The sequence below is a fragment of the Emys orbicularis genome, chromosome 10 (genome assembly GCF_028017835.1).
Source record: "Emys orbicularis isolate rEmyOrb1 chromosome 10, rEmyOrb1.hap1, whole genome shotgun sequence".
Classification (NCBI taxonomy): Eukaryota; Metazoa; Chordata; order Testudines; family Emydidae; genus Emys; species Emys orbicularis.
In genome coordinates, this window is record NC_088692.1 from 84,959,204 (window position 1) to 84,979,155 (window position 19,952).

At 38.6% G+C, this 19,952-nt stretch overlaps 1 protein-coding gene across 1 annotated transcript in view; it reads right to left on the reverse strand.

The window, feature by feature from the left end:
* Nucleotides 1–14,096, reverse strand: part of DENND4A (DENN domain containing 4A) — a 69,931-nt gene extending 55,835 nt beyond the window's left edge. Inside the window, exons 1-6 of the mRNA XM_065412260.1 lie at nucleotides 13,773–14,096; nucleotides 12,247–12,496; nucleotides 7,881–7,950; nucleotides 5,806–5,975; nucleotides 4,798–5,039; nucleotides 1,644–1,710 (exon numbers count right to left, since the gene is read on the reverse strand). Of these exons, the coding sequence (XP_065268332.1) occupies nucleotides 1,644–1,710; nucleotides 4,798–5,039; nucleotides 5,806–5,975; nucleotides 7,881–7,950; nucleotides 12,247–12,496; nucleotides 13,773–14,080 (1,107 nt within the window). The 5' untranslated portion in view covers nucleotides 14,081–14,096. The remainder of the gene's footprint in view (nucleotides 1–1,643; nucleotides 1,711–4,797; nucleotides 5,040–5,805; nucleotides 5,976–7,880; nucleotides 7,951–12,246; nucleotides 12,497–13,772) is intronic.
* Nucleotides 14,097–19,952: the final 5,856 nt, after the last annotated feature.

The window sequence follows — 19,952 nt, forward strand, 5'->3', positions numbered from 1 at the left end:
AAGGGGAGGTCACGTGGAGAGCTGCAGCCGGACCAACAGATAAAATTGCTCAGCCAGCAAGGGACTTTATGATGACCGTAGCTTTGTCTCTCCTGAATCCTTGACATTATCCTGAGGACCAAGGAAATTGGTGGAAAAAACAGGAGTCCTCAAGACCTCATGGAGAAAAAACCTGGGAAGGAACATAATATTTACCTTCGGCTCTTCTTGAGGTGGGAGAAAGGGACGAAAGAGTCTGCCATATTGACTTAACAGGCTCCAAAATTGCCTTATTAATTGGTAAGGTCACCCGCAATGGCCTGGTAGTAGCCAAAATGTCAATGAGGCAATGGGAAGACTCCATAACCACCTCCATCTGGATCCCCAAAACCTGAGGCAACCCTCTTCAATAGCTCTTGTTGTGCTCCACAATCAGCTGGAGGGGGTGAGATGCCTCCCAAGGAAACTGCCTCAACAGGGGAGGAAGACAATGAAGTCAGCACAGTTTGAAGCTGTCCTTCCTCCGTTAGGTGTTCAGCAGGCCCCTCCTGAACCACTTCTTCCTGCTCAGTGCCAGGCCCAGTACCGGACTCACAAACAGATGGCACCTGGTGAGTATAGTCCCCATGTCTCCCCTAGGACACAGAGCAGGAATAACTTGTGTAGGACCTGGAAACTAAGAGGAATCCCCATAGCTTCCAAAAGGCCACTGGATAGGTGTCGGGTCCAAGGGACTCCCTGGCCACCTGCCTGACCTGATTCCAGCTGCAGGATCTCAAGGTAACCCTGGATAGAAACACCTAGAAGTGGAATAGTACAGCTCCAGGGTTTGGTAACCTAGGTGCCAACCTGAGACGCCAACTTCAGATTCAAGCTTTCCCTTTGATGGTGCTGACGGAGCTTGGGGTGGAGGGGAGGCAGCACATGGAGCTAGGAGCTGGAGGTCGCCGCTTCCCAGGAGCCAGGTAAGGAGTCTGCCCCAGACCCGCCCCCCTCCCAGCACCCACGGAGCCCTACCCCCCAAGTTTTAGTCAGTGGTATATAGTAAAAGTTATGGACAGGTCACGGGCCATGAATTTTTGTTTACTGCCCGTGACCTGACCATGACTTTTACTAAAAATATCCATGACTAAAATGTAGCCTTAGTCGTAAGTTTCATAAATTGTGCCTCTTGAATGTGCATAACTCTTGTATGCATCAGTGGGAACCATACACAAGCAGGGGACAGAATAAGGCCCTTTGAAAAAAAGTAGTCATGAAGAACATACTCCAGAGGTCTAGCCTACAGATCTCACTTTTGTTTAAGCTGAATAAAATAAAAAGAAGAAAATATTTCAAGAACTATGAGAGACTCGCATAGCTGTCCTGGCTTTCTGCAATTTATCCCTTAACTAGCACATAGGGTTTTTTTGTTTTATTAAAGTACAAAATCAAATATGACTCATGAAATATAATGTCTAAGAAAATATTTTATTATAGTCCTAAATTAAACTGGAAATATGCAACATCAATTATTTCTAAGTGTGAAATATTTGTGAATTTGGCTGTAGATGTTTCTTCTTTTTTATATGAATATTTAAAGAAAACTGTACTATATTTTCACATACAAGCAGCCGTATAAAATGACCGATACTGTAGACAGGCAAGAAAGATTTTAAACTTACCTGAACTAAAATTCTTGGCCTCTGAGGGGATGGAAAAGGAACTTTGTGCATAAAATGTGAAATATGTCTGAAGAAAAAGAAAATACTAACTTTAAACATAATAGAAATCACTATTTGAAAACTCTTTGTGAAATGCTGTACATCACTTCAAGCGCTTATTGCAGGCAACATGAAAAGTGGCCATATAAAATGGCACAATCTTGCTCAGTACATTGGCTCCCTGAATATATTCAGTCATATTTGCTTATTTGAATGACGAACATAAATTGTTGATATTTATTACTCGTTAGTACTACAGAGCCAACAGCCAAGAGAGTGAAGTAGATTCAATTTAGGTTCTTATATTCTGATCATTGAGGTATTTGAACACTTTTATGCAATGAAAACTCTTGTATTAATTCCTTCTTGTGAATCAATTCACCTGGTTATAAAATTCCAACCAAAGAACCACTCTCTTACACTTGTGCAAGCCCACTGAAGGCAATGGGATTACACAAGCATTACAGAGGGTGTAATTTGGCTTTCAGAACCTATATTGCTGATGTTAGTGTGCAAGATGACAGCAACTCAGGGCATCTTTCAGACTCCAGGATTGAGTTTGCAAGCTGGCAGTTACAAAAATCTTTCCATTTGTAAACTAAAAATATTTGATCTTGAAATCTATATTGTCATTTTTATACTGTCGCTTTTCAGAGACTATCGTAGAGTTGCCAACCTTCCAGGACTGTCCTCGAATCTCCAGGAATTAAGATTAATCTTTAATTAAAGAGGTCATGTGATGAAACCTCCAGGAATACGTCCAACCAAAATTGGCAACCCTAGAGACTAGCTAGATTTCAGTGTCATAGTTTTAGTCTGTTTACTTTGTTAAAACCATTTGCAAATGATTCTTGCACAATAACGTTAGGTAAAACCATGAGGTTAATGAACTTCTGCTTATTTTCAAGCTTTCAGACACAAACTGTACCTAAAGATCAGTGTCAGAAAAAAAAAGTAGGACATTGTCGTGTCAAATGCATGACTATAAATCTATTAATTTTTTTAAACTGTAAATTTTTTTTAAACTTTGCAATCCTGGAAATTGTTCAAAATGGAAATAGAAAATTCTGAGAGAGCTTGTAAGAGTTTTATGTATTTCACAAAAATACTTGGAATTTTCAGAGTCATTTGTCTCCATATTGCACATGAAACTAAAGCATATACTGTACTGAGATTTCCTATTATTATTAGCAATGGGAGAACTTCATCGGTGTTATTCTCAGAGGCTAACACAAAGAAATGGATTTTGGCATAAAAAGGCTGCATTTAAACTGCCACAGGGCTTTCTCTCTGATTCAGCAAACAGACAGGACCTTCTGTCCAAGAGGGGGCCCGACCTTTGCAGAACAGTTGGAAATACTTTAGCTACTAGGGCCCAATAAGACTGATGGGTGACTCCTGTTAGGTTTAGTGTGTATTTAAATCTGTTTGTTCTTATGTTTTCTCTGTAATTATTTTACTTTAAGAATAAATGTATTTGCTTAGAAAGAGCTGTGTGGTAACTTGTAAGAGTTGGCAAAACTGTTAATAGCTCTCTTAGAGAAAGCGAAGCACAGGTACTGGCCTATAGGTAAACTGGCTTGCTGGGGATATCACAGTGTAGACATGGAGCTGTGCATCCTTAAAAGCCCCAGCCAGGAAGGAGAGAGACATGGGTCTCCACCCAAGACAGAAACCACCCAAGTGGGTGCCCTCAAGGAACCACGGAGGGGGAATACAAGTGCAGTTACCCTAAACTGTGAGAAATATATTTACATTAAGAATTTTATAAAATTACATTGAAGTTTAATTGAGAAAAAAAATGGTGCATATACAGGCACAGGCACAGATTTTAAAGATATCTGCATTGGTCTGCTCAGCATTGCAACACCCAACTGACTGAGGGGCTCATAAGTTCTATTTTCAAAACCGACTTACGCAGTTAGGAGCTGAAGAGACTTGAGTGCCTAAGTCACTTTTGAAAATAGAACTTAAGAACTTAAGTCAGTTGGATGTTGCAATGCTGAGAGGAACAGTGTCTAAATACCTTTAAAAAATCTGAGAGACAAGGCAGGTGAGGCAATATCTTTTATTGGACCTACTTCTCTTGGTGAGAGAGAAGTTCTTGAAAGCTTGGTCCAATAAAAGATTACCTCACCCACCTTGTCTGTCTAATATCTTAGGGCTCACATGGCTACAGCTATACTCCATTTAAAAGAACAAAGAAGGTCTCAGCTTCGATATTTTCTGTTGTGCTGTAAACTTTGCCTAGCCTAAAAGTGTCTCCTTCGGGTATGCCTACACTATAGAGCCCATGTTAGCCTATGATGGCTATGTCAGCATAGCCATGCTGGCATAGCTCCCTACTGCGATGCAGCCTGCACTGACAGGAGTTTTTCTGTCGGTGTAGGAACATCACCTCCCCAAAAGATATTAGCTACATCAAAAGGAGCCCTCCTGCCATCGACATAGACATGTCTACACTGGAGATTGTCAGAACCGTTATGTCAGTCAGGGGTGGTTTTTTTCACACCAATTACCAATGCGGCTACAGTAACATAACTTAAGTGTAGATCAAGGCTTAATCTTCATTCAGATTATAGATATTACTATTATTAGGTATAGGGAGTCACACTTTAAACAGCTAAGGATTATTCTCACTTGTGTTAGAATTGAGTTTGACAGATTATTCACTCCAAAGGGCCAAAGATATTATAAAACTAACTCCTTTATCCTCCTAAACATGCACATGTGAATAAGCATTTTTATAATCTTTTTGACCAATTGTATCTGACAATAGCACAAAGGATTTATAATCTTTGTTCTCCTAAACAAAATGTTTAAAGATCCTGGAGCCACTTAGACAATCTTAAAAAGAAATGAATGGCTTAAGTGGTACGTAGATAGGAGATAAAATACATTTTAAAAACAAAAAGAGGTTTTTAAAGAAAGAGTACATCAAAGAGATACGTTTATCCATGGGAAAAATGAGCATTTGATTCACCATAATAGCAGAATTGAGAATTAAACACAAAATACTTTAATATAACAAAAAGTCTAATCAATTATCGAAGAAACATGGAAAATTCATAACAACTTGAATTATCAGCAAGAATTCTTCTGTGAAATAACTTACTTCTCAATAGGGAGGACATGAGGACCAGAGATGGAATAACGATAAAGAAAGGTAAGAAACTTCTTGAAAGCATCAAAAAAAGGCCAGTGAGAGAGCAGACAAATGCATTTGTTAGTCTGAACTGTTTTGGAGTTATCTGACTTTCCATCTCCAGTAGTTGCTAACCCTAACTGAAATTTCTGTTTTTCTGTGAGATTCTCCTCAGGATATGGTTCATAGAATTGAATAGCAGCACCATATACCTGCAAAAAATAATATATTTGATTACAGCTACGTACATCTGCCTAAATCTTTAAAGCAAGCCAACATACCCTAAAGTTGCAAGCAAATCAAGAGTATTCTATAGTGTGATAAATTGGACATATGTATCTTCTGAAATTTCTTTAAAAATATTCTTATGATCACATATAAACCAGACCCCTTTAAATGAATTTAAAAAAACAAATATAAAGCCATATATGAAAAGGCAAAGTTAAAAACTGTTCTTAGGGTAGACAAGGAAATGATGATACAGAGTACAGCTGTCTCTGTCACTGCCATTTAAGCTACCTTTTGGGCTGCTCTATAAGCAACTTCAATAAAGCCCTCCTGAAATCCATCTTATATTATGTGACACATACAATATGAAAATCCTGGCTGCATCCATGCAAATTTACTTTACTCTCTTTTAGATTTCTGTTTTCACACACTAATGTAATTGAAAAAGGGGGAGGAAGGGAATTTTGTTTTAGGGGCTGATCCACAACCCATTGAAGTCAACAGAAAGACCCACTGTTGTCTTTAATAGTCTTTCAGTCAAGCTCTTAAAGAACAGGATTCACGTTTTTTTTAGTTATCTGGGTGAATGTCTTTTATTATCGCTCTAACAAATGTCAAATTGTGTAACAAAATGTTTTACTGATGTAGTTTTCTTGTGCTTATAATCAGTTACTTTTCTGAACATTAACTATTCAAGGTTATAAAAAAAAAAATCCACAAAATTTAATATTTGTTAATTTTTTTCAATACCTTTTCAGCCGAAGCTCCAGTTAGTACAAATGTAGAAAAAACTGGAAGGGGGTATTTACTGTTAGATGGCCAACACTCAATAGTTGCACCCATGGGTAGACAAAAAAGAGGCACTGATTCTGGTAATGGGAATGACTCGTAGTCTTCTTCAGGATATCTGCATATTAAACCTATTAAAGCAATTGTTAAAAAGGCAGTTACAGAACAAATCCTATGTTAGAAGTGTGTGAGTGTGTGTGTGTGTATATGAACAGATTTCACACTAACCCATTAATTATATAAAAGTACAAATTCACATCAGGAGATCTAGAAGAAGTTTCAAAATGTCAGGCTTAGCGTATGATTGTCAGGTTAACAGCACAATTCCAAAGAACTAACAGGAATCACATGGCTAAGCACAATATTATGAATTACTTGATTCTCTAGGTACTACACAGTAAACAATCTTATTAATTTCTTTTTCCATACCTACAGGCTTAAGTACTTTTTCATCTATAAATATTATACTATTTTTATCACAAATATCAATGAAAAAATTAAATTTCAGATCCACAAAGAAAAAAAACAAACCTGAATGTGATGAATAAAGGTAATAAGTCTTTGAATAAAAGTTAGTCTTCTAGTAAGATTTAACAATGAGTTTAAAAAAATATATAGGGAAAAAACTTTAATGGTAATTATATTAACTTTATATAAACTTTAATGGTAATTAAAAGCCAGAGAGCTTTTCAGGGGATATAAATGGGAATAGCTCCATTGACTTCAATAAAGTCATGCTACACTAGCTGAGGATCTCACTCTAAGTTTTTAAGATATATGAGACTAACCATTTTTATTTCTAGCTACAACCTCAAAATACATCAAGTTCTAGAGCAAAGGTTTTTCAGCCTGGGGGTTCTGAACAGGTGTCAGGGAGTTGCAACCACCTGTTCTTTCCCTATTACTAGACAGTTGGGAGCATTTGGGGGTCACAGTATGGAAACAATTGAGAACTGGTGTTCTAGAGAAACATGAAACCCTATGATACAAGGCTAGTCTCAGGAAGTATAATGCACTGTAAATTAGCAAAGAATATTTTCCTTCAATCAAATTTAACAGGAAAGCATTTGTGTTGTGTATATACAAAAATCTGTGTAAATTTATTACTAGAGTCACAAAATTTTTTTTTACATTAGTAAGTACCTATTAGCCAGAGCCCTAACCTACACTAGCATATTTGGGGCATATTCTTACCACATCCCGGTAAAAACACAAATGCATTTAAGACCTAGTTCTGCATGGTGAAAATCACTCCCATCTAATGCTGACTTCAGTGGGAAACAAGGATGCTTATCCCCATGCATCATCAGGCCCTCAGTGAATTATATTTCCTCCCCAAAACAGGAAGTTTCAAAATACGGTATAATTAAACAGATCTCAAGCCAGTTGACTTTAGGGCACTACATAAGCCTCTTCTATTCCCTTCAACTTCTGCCACAGGCAGTGTGAATGTGAAAGAAATATTTCAGAATTGAGTTCATTTATTTTGATATGGTCAAAAAGTCTTGGTATATGCACTCAGGGTTACAGTAGAAGGGGTTCATGACAAAATGAAAAATCAACTATGTTTTATTAAATAAAATTACAAGACTATTACAAAACATCAGGTGAAATCTTGACCTCACTGAAGTCAATGGGAGTTTTGCCATTGATTTCCATGGGGTCTGGTTTTAAACCCAAAAGGTAATTACAGTACCTTTGTCATATTCTGCAACAGAAATGGGAATTTACAGTAAGACTATCTGAGAGCACTACAATGAATTAAAAAGAAACACACACAAAGATGACTAAGCCTATATTTAATACAGATTTTTTAAAATGAAAGACGTAATGGTACAAGACAGTAGTCTGGATTTTTTTTTTTTAAATTAGAAAGCTCTTTGGGTCAGAGGCTTATTTTATTTTTTACAGTGCCAAAGACAATGCCTGTATTTAGATAAATAATTCCCAGACAAAACTCTGTCAAGATGAAGGTATGGCTGAGTGTACATATCAGTAACTTAAGAGAGCAACAAAGCTATAAAATAATTACTCACCAGCTTTATATGATATGGTATTGGTTTTTGCCACAGACTTTTTATAACATAGGTATACTGCTGAGCCCCACTGTAAAAAACAACACAAAAGTCAACACATTCTTATTGATTTACTTGACAAGGCGTAAAAAAAAAAATGAAACAGAGAAAAGAACTAGTTTAGGGAAGGACTCCTCACAACTCGTTATCTTTCATAGAGTCATGTGCTAGGAACACAGGAATTACCATATTAGATCAGACCCAAGGTCCATCTAATCCAGTATTCCATTTCTGACAGTGGCCAGCAGCAGACGATTTAGAGGAAGGTGTAAGAACCACACAGGAGCACATGTGAGATAATTTGCCCCTCATTTTAGGTCTCCTCCTATCTCTTATAGTTAGAAATTGGCTTAAAAGTCAAAGCATGAGGTTTATTACCCCTTCCTAATTTTGTTTAGCATTAACTATAAAACTCTAGATATTCTTGTTACCCATACGCATGTCTGATCCCTTTTGCTAAACTCTTGGCTTCAATTATGCTATTTTACTCACACTTACAGTCATGCTGATTTCAATGGGAACTACTCACATGAGTCAGTATAATAGCATGATTTGACCCATAAAGTAATAGATTTTTCTCTGCTAGCTTTTCCACTAATCATGCTGACACATAGTCTTTTAACAGGCTTGCTCCACTTAACGTGTAATTTCACACTCTGTGAAACATTTTTAGCACAAATGTCATAATATTTTACAATTTTCAAACAACACTAGTTCTCTTGTTGGTAGTGATTTTTTAAGCCACAATAATTATAACTTTTCACTTAAAGGAAAGTGTTTTCGTGCCCCAACTCCTAAATGGGAAGGCCTTAGAAATAAGAGCCAGGTCTGCTAATGAATGTATGCAGAACATAGAAAAATCTTCCAGGGAGGAAAGGGAGGAAGCATGCAAGTTAGCTCACTGGACATTTAAGTGTCAACTACGCAAAGTCGACAGAGTGACTTTGGTAGAACTAAAGGAGCAATTTTAAAATATCTGTTCTTTAATAAATTTCAGTCGATAAGGCAACATTGAGAATTAAAGGGACAATCAATTAAAAAAACCCAGAAGTAATGTTTTTAAAAATCTGCTACTGTTAAAAGTAATACCAATAAATTACTTTAGCACAGAAATCAGAAAAAATGTCTGATTTTTCGGGTTTTTTTTTGCATATGATAACATTCAGTGTACAGAGTCAATATTTTTTGCCTGTTTGTGTGGGTTTTTCCCCCCCAAACAGCAGTAGAGAAGAGAAACTGAAAAAACAAAAACAAACAAAAAGGAACAGGAAATGTCGGTAAAACTACAAAAATTGGCAATGGGCTCAGAGAAACTACTTTTAAACTCGAAACTGACAAGATTTCAAGTTGACAGTGTCCCTTTAATACCAAGTACAGGTCTGTCTCATCTTACGCAGGGGAGGTTCCGTTCCGCGGTTAGCGCGTAAAACGAAAACCGTTTATAGTCAAAATTCCATTGAGTTCAATGGCGGGCGGAATCGCACGCACTACAGGTATAGTATTAAAATAGTTATTTTTCTCTTATTTTTTGTTTTTGCCGACCGCGTAAAGTTGAAATTGCGCATGTTAAATGCGCATAAGATGCGACAGACCTGTATGCGTGTTTTCCACCATTGTTACTTGACCCTACATGCTGATTATTCACAATACAAAGAAAGCCACATTATACTCAAATTTTAGCAGTCATCTTTCCTGTTACATATTCATTGGTCCATGTTTAAGACTGTAATATTGTACCTGTAATATGGGCGCTGGTACCCAGTATTTCCTCAATCAAGAAACTAATACTCACCTCCTCTAATAGGAGTGGAAAGTCCGGTCTTACACAGATGTGTAACCATCAGCTCTTTCAGAATCAACTGCTTTTAAGTATTTCTTTGCTGTCATACCAACATATATCATGCAGGGCAACAGCAGGATCACAATGTGAAACAAAGGTCACATTTAAAAATAATAAAAAGCCTTTCAGCACATGAAACCCCATCTTTATGTGCCTACCCAATTTGCATGCTCAAACATGGATTTTCATATATGCAAAATTTGGAGGCATAATTTTACATTGCATTTTTGAAAACCTGATCACAGCATTCTGTCTTCAGAGTAAAGAGTGGATACAGCATACAACAAAACCCAGTATGTTTGGCGCTTACACACCTGCTGGAGCTGTTTCTGCACTGTTCGCTACTATTTAAGGGCCTGAGCCTATGCCCAATTGAAACGAATGACAAAATGTCCACTGATGGGAGCAGGATCAAGCCCTGAACATCAACCTACATAAAGTCTGAGGGCTTGTTTACATGGCACAGCAAAGTGTGATAGAGGGTTGTGATTTGTAAAACGCACTACTGCACTGCACTCTAATTGCCTCGTGTACACCCTGCTGGCACGCTCTAAAAGCTAGTTTCTGTTAACGTTGTCCTGTTTGAAATGGGACTACGTGAACACGAACTAGGTATCTTTTAGAAGGCACCAGCAAAGTCTACCCGGGGCAGTTAGAGAGCAACACACTACAAATCAGATGCCTGGCGCTGTGTAGACAAGCCATTAGAAAGTTCTCACGTGGAAAAAAAAGAAGGAAAATTGCCTGACCACAAGCCACAACATGAAACAGTAGAATAAGCAGCATAAGGACTTAGACTCAGAAAGTTAACAGTCTGCTGACAGTTATTAATTTAAGCTTCAAATAGTTATCAACTATCATAACAGCAGTGTTTCTCTTCTAATCCAGAAACTGAGTGTCATTCTTTGAAGCAGCTGCCCCAAAAAGGATCAAACACTGCTCAGAGAGAATATACCTCTGCAACATTAAGCAATAAATAAGCTCATCTTTTATTAAAGAGACACTGTCAAAGTTGGTACGCCCAGAATGACCTATTTTTCTTTTTTGTAAAGTCCATGAAATTGTTTTTTCTCTTTACTACTATCCAGAACATACACCACAGACAAGATCCCCCTCAAATCAAAATAATTATAAATAAATATATCAATAGCTATCTTTACACCACACATATCACTGTGGTATCTGAGTGCCTTTCTGCACAATAAACTAACAATAATAAGAACTTAATAGTAACATATACCAAACAGTATTCAGTCTGTAAGTTAAAAAAAAAAAAAAAGTATGCAGCTGTTTAGCTGAGTAACAGAGATTAATAGATATAGAAACAGTATACTTTCATCCCTTTACAAGTGTTCCGCATTCACCACTCGCATTATCCACACAGTCACAAACTTTGGCATTCTTTTATGAAGACTGTCAAATTTTCACTCATCTCAGGAACAGAAGATTTACTGAACTAAGGCAAAAATTTATTTTTGCCTTTTCAATTTTGCCAAGCTGCAGTTTAAATATTAAATTAAAATATAACCATAATATTGGTGTGCTCACCAACATTATGCCAGACTTAGACATCAGTTAGTACCTATAGAGAAAGGTGGCTGGCATCCATGACCAGAACCATGAATATATAATACATAATCTCCTTTTTTAATTCAGCTAGTGACTTTTTTCTTCTTAAATATTTGTAAACTGGCAGAAATAAAGACTCAGTTCAGTTCTTGAATTGATTAATGAATCCTGTCTTATTTAGGTAATTAAACAGAGTCTCTACCCAAATGGGGATCAAAACTGCTAATAAAAATTTTCCAACACGGTTATTGCTAGCAGTAGTCTAACATGGAACTACGTGGAACAAGATTTTCTTCTGAGCATAGTGCTAGTGAAACTGCTAGAGAAGCTACCTCCACTATCTACTCACCCCTTATGTAGTCTATAGCATAGTTCTGTAATATGGTTAAAACACAGTTCTCAGAGTTAGAAATCCCATTCTACTTTGAGGGTAACTATGTTGGAAATCTCACTACATACCTCCATGTCTGCACATGGCTATACAGTTGTACACGACTGTACTCTAAGGCCTGACCTAAAGCCTACTGAAATCAACATACTCCTCTACCCCGATATAACGCGACCCGATATAACACGAATTCGGATATAACGCGGTAAAGCAGCGCTCCGGGGCTGCGCACTCCGGTGGATCAAAGCAAGTTTGATATAATGCGGTTTCACCTATAACGCGGTAAGATTTTTTGGCTCCCGAGGACAGCGTTATATCGAGGTAGAGGTGTATATAATCCAGCATTTTTAGACATTCCCACATAGGGACAAAGGAAATGTTACCCCCTTCCAAAAACACCTTTTAATTACTTGCTAGAGGTAAATCAGTTCAATTATTCACCAGCGTCTCTCAAGGATTCTTGGTATAAATCCTCTATAAACATTAAAGCATTAAATGTTAACTGAACAAATCCAGACATGTAATCTTACCATACTGTTATTAAGATTCTTGTCAACCTTGCAGAATGTATGTGGAGGGCTCTCTCCCTTACTCGGTATAATTATACATATATCTGTGACAGCCAAGGTGTTTTGGGTCATATTTTCGGAGGCTCTTCGGTAAGTGATGTATACTCTTTGTGATGAGGCACTGCCACTAATGTTTGCAGGACGACCAGATGGAGTGGCTTGAATGATTTCACAGCCCTGTATTAATCTCTCTTTCCCATCATATAAAACCCTATATTAAAAAAAAAAAATCAAAGGGCAAAAGTAATTGTTTAAACACAGTGAAGACTGATCCAGAACTGTAATTTAAGACTATATGTTTAAGAACAAATCCTGTCGTGCCTTTGATCAGAATATATTTTCACTGAAAAGAAAAGCTACTTCAGTTCACATTATATAAAAACATGTTCCAACAGGAAACTTCCATTCTGATGCTAGATTCCCATTTTCTTTGTGTATAATTACTCTTTAATGTGTATTCACATGCAGTTTTCAACCACTAAAAGCCTCCTAAGCTGTAGCTAGAGCTCTCACTATTGCAGGGGTCGGCAACGTTCGGCACGCGGCTCGCCAGGGTAAGCACCCTGGCGGGCCGGGCCAGTTTTATTTACCTGCTGACGCGGCAGGTTCGGCCGATCGCGGCCCCCACTGGCCGCGGTTCGCCGTCCCGGGCCAATGGGGGCGGCGAGAAGCCGCGGCCAGCACATCGCTCGCCCGCGCCACTTCTCACCGCCCCCGTTGGCCCGGGACAGCGAACCGCGGCCAGTGGGGGCCGCGATCGGCCGAACCTGCCGCATCAGCAGGTAAATAAAACTGGCCCGGCCCGCCAGGGTGCTTACCCTGGCGAGCCGCGTGCCGAACGTTGCCGACCCCTGCACTATTGTATCTGTGCTCATAATTCAACAGATGGGAGGGAACCATTGCCCAGTGGCTTGCACACGGGTGTCAAGACTTCTTTGGTTCTATTTTCAACTCTGTTACTGCTTTATGTGATATCCTGGGCACATCACTTAGCTTGTGCCTCATTCATGTAGAAAATGAGATATGATGTTTACCTATCTAAAGAACATGTTGTGAAGCTTAATTTTGTAAAATGCTGCGAGTCCCCCCAAAAGTGTAGAGGAGTATTACTGTCATTAACTAAGGGCTTTTTGACACCAGCGCCAGACTTTTACTGAACTGTAGCAGGGTCACACAGTGAGTTAGTACACAGAAAGCTGGTGCATGGTAGATTCACACCTCAGCTTGCTGCACACTAACTTGCCACACAGACAAGGCCTAAGATCCAACATTTACTAAGTATGATGTTCTTCTACAATAGAGGCCAGATCCAACTGAAGTCAACAGGACCCCTTCCTTTGAGGGCTTTGGATCAGGTCCTATATGTGTAAATACATCAAGTTCTTAGTATTGCATGTATTTTTGTAAAACGTGTACTATTTGTTTGTTAATCGTTGGTACCACTTAAAATTACTCGACTCAATAGCACTAATAAAAAAATTACTCACCCCAGATCAGTAAGTGGAGGCTTGTCCCTTCCTCTCCTGTAGCAAAGGAATATCTGTGGACCCACAAGACTCCCATTATTGAGATCTGCTGATAGTCCTGATGGAGTAACATCTATGCATTTATATCCCTGAGGCACTTCCTCCCCCAGAGATTTAATAATTACTGTCACATCAGTGATGGGTTCTTTTGGTTTAGCTATTTTATGGCAAGCATCATTGAAGTGGATTTCTTCTTCTAGTGGTTTTGAAATATCTGTCAATCCTGCTACAACAAAGTAGTCAGCAACACGAGCGCCTTTGTCTTCCATCTTCCATCACAGAAAGTTATATCTGGTAAGTAATAAATATAGATATGTTTTTGGAAATAGAAAATTCTCAAATATGTAAGAAAAACACATTAAGCAATAAAAACCATCACTATAACTATATAGTTAAAAAAAATCAAAAAGTTTGCATCAGAATATGAACTACAAGCCACAATATGGAGTATACTAAAAAGAGACACCCACACCTAAAATTAACTGCTGTAACATTTTTCATTTCTAATTACCAGTTTGCAACACTTAAGAATTCTCACATTTTGTCTGTATTGATTTTTGGCTCATACTATTTGACACAGATTTTTATCTTTCTAAAGGAAAGGAGAACTCATATGGCCTCCTTTTGTTATTTACATACTAGTGTATCAGCATCATCAGCGAAAGCAAGAATGTGCAGTTTGGGAATAGCTCGTTAGCTAAATCCCGCTGCAGAGCCAAATGTCAGTGCTCACATATTTAGCATATGCTCACATATTTCAATATGTATCACAAAAGTGGATTTATTTTTGTATAATCTACATCAATTAATTTACCTTTTAAATATATATACACATGGGCAGGAAATGTCCTCCATATTCTAAACATAGTAGGTTATATTATGTTTGAAGTCATATCACCTTGCACCATGAGCTCATCAGATCTTACAACATAACCAGGATTAAGGCCAGACCTGCAAGGAATATTTTGGTGTCCTAATAACTGGTACCAATTCAATAAATGATACAGCTCCCTTGGGTCTGTATTCACACAGAGTATCCAGAATACAACTAGATTTACTGTGCATCTGGAGAGGTGAGCCTTTGGATGACATGTAAAACCAAGAACCTGAACATCTAGTCCCTTCAACAATCAAATGATCAGGATGGGGGGGGGGGAAATCACATGGAATTTTTCTTAACAGTGGGGGATGCTAATCCTGCTGTTCTGGCCAGATCCCACTTTGGGAAATTATAGTCTATCTACCTAAACTACCCCATTATATCAATTGAATAAGGAAATCTTCACATCCAGTCCTAATTTGTTTTGCATAGTATTATTGTGCAGTGTTTAAATAGCGGTCATTTTCTACCCTAGGGCAGGTGAATTTTAGTGCAGGATGAAGTGATCCCTGCAAGATGAAAGGATAGCCTTGAAATTAAGCCTGGGGACTAGATGTCTAGAGCAGGGGTAGGCAACCTATGGCACGCATGCTGAAGGCGGCACGTGAGCTGATTTTCAGTGGCACTCACACTGCCCGGGTCCTGGCCACCGGTCTGGGGGGTGGGGGGGGGGGAAAGGGGCCTCTGCATTTTAATTTAATTTTAAATGAAGCTTCTTAAACATTTTAAAAACCTTATTTACTTTATATACAACAATAGTTTAGTTATATTTATAGACTTATAGAAAGAAACCTTCTAAAAACGTTACAATGTATTACTGGCACGCAAAACCTTAAATTAGAGTGAATAAATGAAGCCTCGGCACACCACTTCTGAAAGGTTGCCAACTCCTGGTCTAGAGATTTAGGTTCTATTCCCAGCTTTATGCCATAGACTCCTAAATGACCTTGGGCAAGTCATCTCACCTCTCTGTGTCTCATTGTCTCTATCTGCAAAATAAAGATATTAATACTGTGTAATGGGTCATTATGGACTATTACCATAAACCTTTGGAAAACTGCCTAAAAATCATTTATCAAAGTCACACTAGAAACCACCCAATCCATGCTGAAACCTTGCCGAAGCTTGTTTCAAGAACTAGACTTCTGTCACTTTGTTCTGGGGCTGTGAGAGGAGGCATGTTCTGAAATTACTCAAGGTCCTCTTGTTTTTGAGCTATCTGTGTCAGAAATAGCACTGGAAGACCCTGTAAGGGACTGCTGTGAAGAACCTAGCAGTAGTCCATGGAACAGCATTGGTCTTCGGTTTATTTCTGTCAGTTTTGTTTTGATTGCTTTGTGGCTGTCTTTTCTTTTGCTTTTCATTATTTTCTGCTCCAGGTTACGGGTATCAAGCCTCACATCATGGTATTTATTGGGTCTTACTCACAAACCTTAGCTAGTCCTAAATTTGTTTTGCTTGGTCATCTAGCATTGGAAAGGAGGGAGAGAGGAGAGAGAAGTGAGACGACTCTGTCCAAAGTGGAGACTGTACCTTTGATCCAGCTTTTCCAACCTGACTTCAGACGACTAGAGGAAAGAACCATAACAGGAAAACCACCCCCATCATCCACCTGACCAGAAGAGAAATTCAAATTTTGTTTTCCTTCTCCCATCATCTTTTCCGTGTTCGGGTGGAGTAAATGACTTGACCGATTTATAAAGTTGCATGTAAACTGAGAATCTTTTGGTTGTATGCAATGTTGTTGTAGCCATGTTGGAAGAGCTCTGCATAAGCGCGAAAGATACTACTTCACCCACTTTCTCTCTCTAATCTTTTGGTTGTAATTTCCATAGTTTAAGATGAGGATTGTGAAACAAAGTTGGCTGTAACTTGCAATTTTTCCTGCATACTGAGTAAATGAAGTAAAAGAGTTTAAAGTCATGCATGGTTACTGAGAAACTAATGCCCACAAGTGCAATAAAGAATCTTGAGATATGGCACTCGTAGTAGAGTGCAATAGTTACATCTAACTAAGCCTTAAAGTACCTAGACAGATATTGACCTATATCAGAGAATAAACATCTTTTTTTTAGTTCAACCTTCAGGACTAATTTGATCAAAATAAATCAGGTTTCTGGTATAAATAATAGAATCAGGAGAATAAGAGAGAAGGTATTGCTAACAAGATATATATGAAAGTAATGACTCTATAAACTCAGTCAGAACCTGATGCTGAAGAAATACATCTGAGGACTTACAAGTTCAACAATAATGTAATATGTGCTGTATCTGATGCCCTCAATAAAACCAGCACAGGCTAGCTACAGTACTTAGAGAGATAAGGCGATTTAACACAGTGTCTCTAATCTAATTTAATTTCCAAACACTAATATTTTGCAGTTATGCAAATTCAAATAAAGTACTGTACATATTGTGATACTATCATCCTCTATAAAACTTCCCTACTGTATATTAAATATTAACAGAGATGAAAACTTTCTCCTTTTACCAAGCAGCAGCCACTCTGAACCAATGAATGAATGATCACAACATTTTTTAGGATACAGTACACAAACATCTGTTACTATCAGCATAAAAACATACAAAAGAGCTTATGCAGTTGCCTAAAAATATCAAACCATTTTTGAGAATGCACTGAGAAACGTATCATGAGGAAAATGCATGCTTCATAATGGAGATCACAAAGTAATAGTGGTCAAAGACAGTCCACCAGGTAAATAATAGAAAGGATTTCTTGAACAAAGAAGAGCAAAAGGGTTACATTGAATGAGGCAGGGGCCCTGTGGGTGGAAAAAATAGTATGTGATCATGTAATTAATGCATACGCACAAAGGGGACATATTTAAGGTTGCACAGGACTTAATTCTGGCATTTTCTACCTTTCGAGTGCTTGACTTTGCAACCTTAACAGCCTTTTAACATTGGGGGGGGGGGGGTTTGTGTGTGTAATATTATACATAGTTTGTAATGCATTTTGAGATTTAAGGTGCTAAATGATATGTATACTATACAAGGCTATTAATAAGCCAATAAAATCTCATCAGCATGTCACAGTAAATTGGCGTTGCTGGATAGACTAGAATGAAGCTACATTGCACCTCATAGGCAATACATTAGACTTAAGTTACGTAGCAAAGAACATCTCCCTGAATTTATATTCCAGCGTGCATAGAATTCTGGCAGGCTGCTTCCCCAGATGCAAGGCTCCTACACTGTGCAGGAGTGTGGCTATCCAGAAAGGAAAACTGCAGGATGGCTGTGTGAAGATGGGAGAACAGGCAGTTGTCAAACAGGCAAGCACATGAGGAGAGAAGGGGGAAGTGGCTGCTATCCAGTCCACACACATTCACACATGCTCATTAAATAATACAAATGACTGTTTTTCCTGCAATGTATATTATAAAGCATTTTTTAAAATTCAATAAAGAATACAGAAATAAATGTTATTCTTTAAGCTCAATCAACACTTAAATGTAGTATAAAATTAGCATAGCTGCTGTGTTGAATAATCAGTTAAGCAGAAAAATGGAGGACACTTTCTACTATGATCATCAGTTTAATAAAAGAGGTCAATTTTTAGTTGAAAGTAGTATATACGTTTGTGAAAGGTCTTTCATTTGGATAGGCTGGGAAGTGTCACTCAAGCTATTATCAATGCAAAACAGAATTGAAGTAGCACTTCCCAAGGATTTTATGAAAATGTGGTGGTAAGCGTGGTCAAAGCACTGACCTGAGGATGTGGGCCTGTCTTATATAAAGGAGTTTTTTGTTGTTGTTTTTTTAAATGTACATTTAAGACAGACATTTATTTATCAATGTTCTCCTACCTATGCTTGACTCTATATTTATATTGCCATTTAGCATGCTGGGGGTTCTTGCCTAGAGCATCTCTCTGAGCATTCTACAGCCATTGAAATTCTCAACCAGAGCATCCCCTAGAATGCTGTTGGTACTTGCAGGAGTCAAACCAAGGATTCAAGTCAGGGAAGTTGGGCCTCATAAGAGGATGCTGTGAAGAGCACACCTATGGTCATTGTCACTTGGGATGCAGATTGTTCCAAGAGAATATTTTATTAATCATGTTTCTTATGGTAGTGCCTAAAGGCCAACCAAGAATGGGTCCCCATTCTGTTAGACACTGTACAGAGTAAGAGAGACCCATGCCCTGAAGAGCTTACAATCTAACTAGATAAGAGAGACACAGGGTGGGGGGAAGGGCTATAACACACAAGTAAAGTAAACAATGTGTGATGGAAAATGGCATGTTGGTGCAACAATTTTGGGGGGGAAGTGAGGTTAGATAAGAGGAGATCAGCTAAATGGAAAGAAAAGTGAAGGGAGAGAGAGGACATTGAAAGGAAGGGAGAGAGAGGGACAAGGCAGGAGAGAAGAGGATGAAGGGGCAGGTTGGAGTGAAGGTGAGGTGAAGAGACTCTGAGGGGAGAGGAGTGGAAGTGTTGGAGCAGACAGCTAATCAGCATAGGGCAGAGACAGCCCAGTCAAAACTGAAGAAAGTTCTCCATGTCTAAGACCAAAAGGTGTTCTCTGCCTGCTGCTGCCCCTACTGGCTGGAGTCTGTCTGGCTCCTTGCCACAGTTTTCCCCCACAAAGCCACATTTTTGGGAAGCCACCACCTGGGTCCTAGTGCTTGCAAACTCAAAGTCTCTGCTGCAAAGTTCTGGGTCCAGAGGGGTGGCCCTAGCAGAGCCGCATTTTATCCCCTCTGCCTCTAGCCCAACAGTACCTGCTTTGGCTTCTTCTGCCCATGTAAGCTGGAGTCTCTGTTTGGTTCCTCTCAACAGTTTTCCATGCCAAGGCTTATCTCCCCCCTCCCCACCTACACCTAGTATAGTGTGAATTTATTTCCCCCATTCAGAACAAGTAGCATATAAGACTCATTGAGACGTCTGTAATTTATCTGCAACTTTTGGAAAATTAAGGATGTGGGGGTGCCCCCTAAATTGGGTGGGATCCTTCCCTGCACAAATGAGACCTTTGAGACTTTAGCTGCTACCACTGTACCCAGTGGCCAAATTGAAAACTGTGGATCTTCGTAAATGTTAGGGATATTTTTCATTCATATTTTGTTTTTACGAAGTTGGGAAGTATAGTGACCCCGCACCATACAACCATTTTTGGGGCGAGCAGAAAGGAATGCTGAAAATGTACTTCAGGAGACTGAATAAAACTAGCACAAAACTAGATTTTGAACCGAAACGTAATGCTTGCTAGAGAGCTAGATTTCTGAGTTCCGCAAA